Here is a 7,767-nt window from a genome sequence, read left to right as displayed (position 1 = left end):
GGTTAGCGGGGACCCTGAGGCAAGTGGGGACTTGGGGGCGAACCAGCACCCTGGGGTGAAGAGGGACCCTGAGGGTGAGTGAGGACCCCAGAAGTTGAGGGGGACCCTGGGGCAAACAAGGACCTGGGGTGAGCCAGCACCCTGGGGGACAGCAGGGACACCGGGGTGAGAGCCAGCACCCCGGGGTGAGCAGGGACCATGGGTGCAGGCAGGAATCCTTTGGCAAGGGGGGACCCTGGGGCGATGCGGCACCCCGGGGTGAGCAGGAACCCCAGGGGTTAGCGGGGACCCTGTGGCAAGTGGGGACCCTCAAGTGATTACAGCACCCTGGGCGAGTGGGGACTTGGCCGAGCTGGCACCCTATTGCAAAAAAGGGACCCCAGGACAAGTGGGGACCCAGGGCTGAGCTGGCACCCCAGGACAAATGGGGACTCTGGGAGTGAGTGGGGACCCCAGGACAAACAAGACCCCAGGGCTGAGCGGGGACACGTAGGGTCCCCTGGGACAAGGGGGGTGCACAGGGGTGACCGGGGACTCACCCAGGGACAAACAGGGACCCTCGGGCATGTGGGACCGTGGGGCCTCGGTGCTGCCTGCCCCCCCCCCCAGCACCCAAAGCCGGGGCCGGAGCGGGGCTGGAGGGTTCCTCGGGGCCTGCCGGGCACCAGCCCGCTGTCACGGGGGCTGTCCCCATCCGGGCTGTCCCCTCGCCCCGTGGCACCCGCTGCAGCCCTGCAACCCCCCCTCCTCCGATACAGAGCGGAGCTCCTGGGGCTCTCCGGGTCCCTGCTGCGTCCTCCGGTGGGTCCCTTCCCTCCCCGGTGGCGGTTTGCCGGGCTGGCGCAGGCGGGTGCATGCTCATCCCTCTGGCAAAGTGGGCACACAGGCAGCGTTAGGGCCGACCGGGCACCAGGAATCCAAGAGAAAACTTAGGACAGGAGCGGCGTCAGGCTGGCGTTGCCAGTGGCCACGGGCCACCGTGCCACGCTGGAACCTCTGCCTGGCTCTCTGCAGGGCTGGCCGGCGTCCCCGTCCCTGCCGGCACCTCCACAAAGCTTTCCCTGGTGCAACGGGTTATATTGCCCTCGCCGGCGTGCCGAGGAACGGTGGCAGCCCGGCAAGGTCGGTGGCGGAGCGGAGGTGGTGGCGGCGGCAGCCGCGGCCTGCTCGCATGCCGCTCTGCAGCAGCTGCGCAAACAAGCGGCGCCGGCAGCACCGGAGAAACCTGTCCCTGGGGTGGTGGCGGTGGCAGGAGCACCGGCTGTGCCTGGCTCCCACCGCGCCTGCGCCCGCCGGGGAATCGCCTCTGTTTGCTCCCCGGCGTCGGCCGGCCGCCGGCATGGCAGAGCCACGGCTGCGTGTTTGGGCTGCGGTGACCCGGGGACAGGTCCCCACCGTGCACTGGTGGCAGCAGCCTGCGGTGCCGTAGCAGTGAGTCCTGGGGGGGACGGGGATGGGGACAGTCCCTGGGGTGTGGGGTGCTGCTCGTCGTCCCCCCCCCACAGAGGTGTGAGCCCGACCCCACGCCGGCACACGTGGCCAGCGGGACACGGAGCGCCCATCTCCGTGGGGTCTGCACATCCCTGGGCACGCTGGCGTAGGCACAGGTCTGCAGGGCAGCGCGTCCCAGCCCCCACACCGAGCCCCCGGTGCCCCCCAGCCTTGCCGCTTGTTCTTGGGGTGTTGCTGCATCCCAAAACGTCTCTGGTGGGATTGAGGTGCCGCTCTCTGTAGAGCTGCTTGGGTGCAAGCATGCAGCAGGGAGGACATGGGGGGGGGGGGGGGGTGGATCCCTGCCCGCCCCAGCAATCCCGGTGTGCCACGTCGGCGTGGCCGGGAAGCAGCCCCAGGTGTGTACCAGGATGTCCTGGCCCCGGTTGGCACGGCACGCTCCTGCCACGGGGCGGTCGGTACCCAAAGCCCTCCCTCGCCCCCACGGGGGTCCCCGAGCCCTGGCAGCACCCCAGGGGTGCCCCATCCTTGGCTCTCCGTGCCAGGGGAGCCCGGGCTTGGGGTGCTGCTCAGTTAAACCCCATTGAGGAGTCTTCATCCCCGAAAGGCCGAGGTCCCTGTTTGCTCTGGGGGCGGTCACCTTCCCTCCGGCCACCTTTGCTCCCCATGCCTGCTCCTCTCCCTGCTTCCCTCCCCAAAACCTTTTCCCCCCCGGCAGCCCCTCTACCACCCCCATGGGGCTCTCCTAGCCCCCTCTAGCATCCAGCCTTGCTCCCCCAAGACCCCAGCGCATCCCACAGCCACGTCAGGTCCTGGACCCCCCCAGCGCCCTCCTGGCCAGATCCTGCTTGGAAAGATCCTGCTGGGTGTTTATATGTTGATGCTGTGCGTGTGGTGAGCGGCACTGGGCTGCCCCGGCCAGGTGTCAGGGACCGTGGGGGCACCAACAGTCCCTGTGCCACCCCCGTGGTCCCCAGCAGCACCCAGACCCAGCACCTCCCACCCAGGATGGGATGCTCCCACTGGATTTCATGCCAGCCGGTGGGACGGGCAGCTGCCCCGGCACACGTGGCATGGCTGACGTGGCACGGCGGGGCCGAGCCGGGGCGTTCGCCCCCAACGTCGCAGCTCCCCGGGGACGGGGCTGGGGGCTGCCCGCTGTGCCTGCCACCGACAGCCTCCAAAGAGCTGTTTTCCTCGCCGTTTGCTCGCTGGCTTTCTCGCTCCTGCTGCTGCTGCTCTGTAATTAAATGAAACCCGAAGGTCTCGCTCTGCTTTGAAGCAGCAGCCTTCCCCCCCCCTCGCCTTCTCTCCTGCCATTAGGGATGCAGCTCTCGTCTAACCTGTTTTCTGGAGTCTGGAAACAAGTTTGTGCCACCAGGACCTGACAAAACCCAGGGCTGATTCATCGGCAGGACACGGGATTCTTCGGTGGCCTCGGGGCTGCCCGTTAACTGTTGTGGTGCCCGAGATGGCTGCGGGATGGGGGACCCCGGCTGGGAACCCCCTGCCCACCCCAGTGGAGCAGCGAGCTGGTGCTTGGGGACCCGAGTGCCCCAGGGGAGACTCTGCCCCTGGGAATGGACTGCTCTGAAAGGATGGCCAGGAGCCATCCCATGGGAAGCATCGGGAGGGGGCTGGAACTTCGCTGGGCTTTGCTGGAGCCGCCGGGCTCTGGGAAGCCACCTGGGATGCACATACTGACCGTTCCTGCCCGGACCCTGGCTCCTGCTCATTACTTTATTCATTGGGTCACCTTGAGACATGGCACCCGGTCGTTAATGATTGCGTCGAACATCCGGGCCACGGGGGAGATCTTCTCTTTAATTAATGACCCACGTGGCTGTGGCCGCTGGTGCTGCCTGCACCAGGTGCCGTGCACCCCCGAGGCCAGGGAAGCCCGCTCCGGACAGGAGGGGATGCTGCCGGTGAAGCCAGGGCTTCGTGGCAGTGTCAGCCCCCCGACAATGTGGGGCTGGAGGTTGAGCTGACCCCCAGGGCAGTTTTTCTCCCATGTCGGGGGTCCCCTCAGTCCCCAACCACCTGGGTACCCACAGGCAGCCCCTTGTCCTGCTGCCCAGAGCTGCCCCCGCGAGCCCCTTCCCTCCAAAATCTCTGGGGCAGGGAGTGTGTCGGGGCACGGTCGGCCCCTTGCACCCATTGCATTCAACCTCCCTCCTTTGGTCTTCCTTCCTTCCTCCTCCTCCTCCTTGCCCCGTAGACGTCAGAGTCAATATTGACTCAGGGCCGCTCTGGGCGCTTCCCGGGTGGCACCGTCCCCCCTCCCGACGAGACCCCCCCGGCACTGCCGGGGACGTGAGTCACCCACGGGCTGCAGGCAGCTGGTGGCACACAGGCAGCGCGGGCAGGTCCTGAGTCACCCGGCTGGTCCTGCCCGCGTGGGCACGGCTCGGCCGACCTGCCTCGCCGCTTTGGGAATATACGGGAGAAGCGGCGGCACCCACTCCCGCATCCAGCCTGGCCGGCGCAGGCACGGTGCCGGGGTTTCCTGGGTGCGGGTGGGGAGCAGGGGGTTCCCCAAGCATGTCACCCGGGGGTGTGCTCCCTGAAAACGCCTTGCAAGGCTTGCCCCGTCCGAGTTTTTGGCCGAAGGGAGGCTCACGTGGCAGGGTTGCAATGCAAGGTGCAGGGGGATGAGCAGCGGTGCCGTGGGGTTGGGGATGGGGGCAATGGGCTTGAAGATGGGCTCCGTGGGGTTGAGGATGGGCTCCGTGGGGTTGGGGACGGGCTCTGTGAGCTTGGGGATGAGCTCTGTGGGATTGAGGATGGGCTCCGTGGGGCTGGTGACAGGCTCTGTGAGCTTGGGGATGAGCTCCGTGGGGTTGGGGACAGGCTCCGTGGGGTTGGGGACAGGGTCTGCGTGTGGAGGCTTTGGCTCTGCGAGCAGCAGCCGTGTTGCACTCAAGGGTCCGGGTGCGGGGCCGTGCCCTGGTGCCGGGTGCTGCCATTCCTCTTGCCGGGGTCGGGGGTCTCCAGCACCGCATTGCTTGGGCGAGGACGGTGGCTGTGGCTCCTCTGCCCCTAATTCCCTAAATCTGCTCCTAAAGGAAGGGCCCAAGAGCCGCTCCCCCCAGGTGTTGGGTGGCCGGGGTCTGGGGGTCCAGGAGGGGCGGGAGCCGTCCTTGGGGATGGACCAGGAGCCGGCGGCATTCGGCGGGGGGCAGGATGCCGGTACCCACCTCAGAGGCACTTGGGGCCACGTGTGTTTGCTGGGGTGCCGGAGCAGCATCCCCAGGGATCACAGCAGGGTTGCCTGCGCTGCCCACCGCTGCCCACGCTGGCTGCCCTCTCTGCCAGCTCCTGCCCGCACTCTGCCCCGCGGCACGGCTCCAGCAGCCCTTGGCCTTGGCCAGATGGCATCCCTGCTGCCAGGGGAGGACGGCAGCTTCTCCTTTCTTCTTCTCCTTGTCTTCCCAAGGATTTGGCTGCCATGGTTACTGGAGCTGCTCTTGACCCTGGGGTGGGGGGGCTGCTCCCCACTCCAGCCAGCCCCCCCCCTCCGCACACTATGCCACGGCACCGGGCATGGCCCCGTGCACCAGACCCCCGTGGCACCACTGGTGCCCCATGCAGGGATGCTTGCTTTGGGGGAAGACCAGTGATGGGGGAAAAGAGAGGAGGTGGGAAGATGCCCCCCCTGCGAAGGTCCCCCTGGCATCCGGGGCTCAGCTCCGCGCTGCCTTGGGGTGTAGCTGGCTCTGGGGGCCAAACTGGGCCAGACTGGGCTGAGCTGCAGGTTGGGATCCAGCTCCTCTTCGGGGGTTTTGCGTTGGTTTTTGGGGAACCTGAGAGGAGACCCCCCCCACCCAGGGGTTCCCACGGCCACTCCCCCCCACCTCGGGGCAGTTTCTCAGCCGCCCACCCCTGCAGTGCAGGATGGAGTGCAAGGACGTGCCGGCGGAGACGCTCTACGACGTGCTGCATGACATCGAGTATCGGAAAAAGTGGGACACCAACGTCATCGAGACCTTTGACATTGGGAAGCTGACTGTCAACTCCGACGTGGGCTACTACGCCTGTGAGGAGGGGGCTGGGGGGTCCCTGGGAGGGGGGAGCTGAGCCCTGGGGCTGTCACGGCAGCGTTCCTGGGTTCAGCATCTGTGGGTTTGGTGGTGCCCGGGCATCGCTGGGAGGAGGCTGGGTACCAGTTTGGGAGGGATTTGGGGAGCAGGCTTGGACTCCCAGCGGGGATGCCTGTGCTGGGTGGGGTGGGGGGTGTCTCACCCTGGTCTCCCACCACTGCTGTCCCCAGGGAAGTGCCCCAAGCCCCTGAAGAACCGGGATGTCATCACGCTCCGCTCTTGGCTGCCCATGGGCACCGACTACATCATCATGAACTACTCCGTCAAGCACCCCGTGAGTCCCTGAGGGGGCTGGGGGGAGCAGCCGGGGGTGCTGCCCACACCAGGACAGGGCTGGGTTTGCCCCGTGGTCGGTGGGAGGTCAGGCTGGAGGCATTGGGGGGCTGTTGGGGGGGTCAGGGCAGCCCTGCCTGCGGTTAGTGCTTGCCTGTACCCCATCCTGCCCCTGCCATCGATGTGTCCCTGTCCCCCCCCCCATCCTCACTGTCCCCCCTGCAGAATTACCCCCCTCGGAAGGACATGGTGCGAGCGGTCTCCATCCAGACGGGCTACCTGATCGAAGGGACAGGAGCCAAGAGCTGCACCATCACCTACCTGGCACAGGTGGACCCCAAAGGTAAGGGGGGGGACCCCCCACGCCGATGCCTCGGGGCTCAGCCCACCCCAGTCCTGCCCTCGTGTCCCTTGGGGACAGTTGCCCTCCGGTTAGGGGTCTGTCCTAACAGATCAGCTGAGGTTAATAAATCGGGCTGGAAGTTTTTCCGGGGCTGGGAGGGGTGGGTGGGCTCGGGGTGGGCTCAGAGACAGGCAGCAGCAGGCAGGGAGGCAGCCGGGAGCATCTTGGGACGCGGCCAGAGCCAGACCAGGAGTGCTGCAGCAATGCCAGGAGGAAACATTTTGGGCCCGTTCTCTTGAAATATTTCTTTTTTGGGGTAGAAGAGGTGGCCAACATGCTGAAATGGCTTTTTTTGAACTCGGCAAGAAGCTGAGGCAGCAGTTTGGGTTGAATCCTCATTTCCTTGGACTGTCCCCCTGCTGCCGCTCGCCTTGTCCCCTCTCCAGACGGGTGTCCCCGAGCCCTCCTGTCCCTGAGGAGGGTGACCCGGGGGGGGGCTGGTGGTGCTGTGCCCGGGGGTCCCGGCTGTCCCACGTGCCTGATCCCAGCCCGGCTTCTCTTCTCTCGGCAGGTTCCCTGCCGAAGTGGGTGGTGAACAAATCCTCGCAGTTCCTGGCCCCCAAGGTGAGTCGGTCACACCGGGGGGTCCCACGGTGCGGTGGGGTGGAGGGCGAGGTGTCCCCCCCCCGACCCAGCTCAGCTCCAACCCAACCTTCATCCCAGGCGATGAAGAAGATGTACAAAGCTTGCCTGAAGTACCCGGAGTGGAAGCTGAAGCACAACCCGCACTTCAAGCCCTGGCTGTTCCCCGAGCAGAGCCGGCTGCCGGCGCTGCCGCTCTCCGAGCTCTCCCTCCAGCATGCCGACTCCCTGGAGAACATCGACGAGAGCTCCCTGGCCGAGACCAAAGATGACCGCGGCGAGGCCAGCGATGAGGACAGCGTTAACTGAGCCCCCCACCCCCAACTCCCCCCCGCCCCGGGGCTGTTTTGTCCCTGTCGTCCCCCCCAAAGCAGTTTGTGTCTCTTGCACGCACCTACACGTGCACCCATGCTTCTGGCTCGGGGAGGGGTGGGGGCTGCTGCCCCCCTGCCCGGGGACAGGGGGGCTGTGCTGGGCTCCCCCCCCCGGGTGATGGCTGCCATCCTCCCCCCCCATCCCAGGGTGGGAAGCCGGGGGGCATCTGGTCCCTTCGCAGCCACCGTGGGACACCGATGTCGTCCCCATCGGTGGCAAACCCAAAGTGCCCTTCAGTTCTTGCCCCCGGGGGGGGCAGAGGAAAGTGGGGGGCCTTGCCCCTGCCCCCCAGCCCTGGGGGCACCCCCTTGTCCCTTCCCCGTGCTCCCCCCCTGCTCCCCTGTCCCTCCTCCCCGTCTTCCTCTGTTATTGTTTAACAGAACTGCCTTCCTCCCATGGGACCCCCGCCCCGAGCGAACCCCCAGAAGTGGGGGAGGGCTTGGGGGTCTTCCCACACCTCTGGGTGTGCAAAGGGGTCTTTAGGGGCTCCTGGCATCTCCAGGCATGCAGGTGGGGGCTTGGGGGGCTCCTGGCTTGTCCAAGCATGCAGGGGAGGCTTGGGGGGGGTCCCAGCACCTC

General features: G+C 66.9%; 1 protein-coding gene across 1 annotated transcript; it reads left to right on the top strand.

Annotated features, from left to right (window-relative positions):
* The first annotated feature begins 5,343 nt into the window (after positions 1–5,343).
* On the top strand, positions 5,344–7,122 carry STARD10 (StAR-related lipid transfer (START) domain containing 10). Its single transcript, XM_010576672.1, has 5 exons — positions 5,344–5,491; positions 5,726–5,829; positions 6,054–6,171; positions 6,743–6,795; positions 6,895–7,122. Exons 1-5 carry the CDS (start codon positions 5,350–5,352, stop codon positions 7,120–7,122), a joined length of 645 nt encoding a protein of 214 aa, XP_010574974.1. The 5' UTR covers positions 5,344–5,349.
* The last annotated feature ends 645 nt before the right edge of the window (positions 7,123–7,767 follow it).

This window comes from Haliaeetus leucocephalus, unplaced genomic scaffold, assembly GCF_000737465.1.
Source record: "Haliaeetus leucocephalus isolate CR32 unplaced genomic scaffold, Haliaeetus_leucocephalus-4.0 Scaffold536, whole genome shotgun sequence".
NCBI classification, from domain to species: domain Eukaryota; kingdom Metazoa; phylum Chordata; class Aves; order Accipitriformes; family Accipitridae; genus Haliaeetus; species Haliaeetus leucocephalus.
The sequence above is the reverse complement of the archived record's forward strand: the minus strand, read 5'-3'. Positions and strand labels throughout refer to the sequence as shown.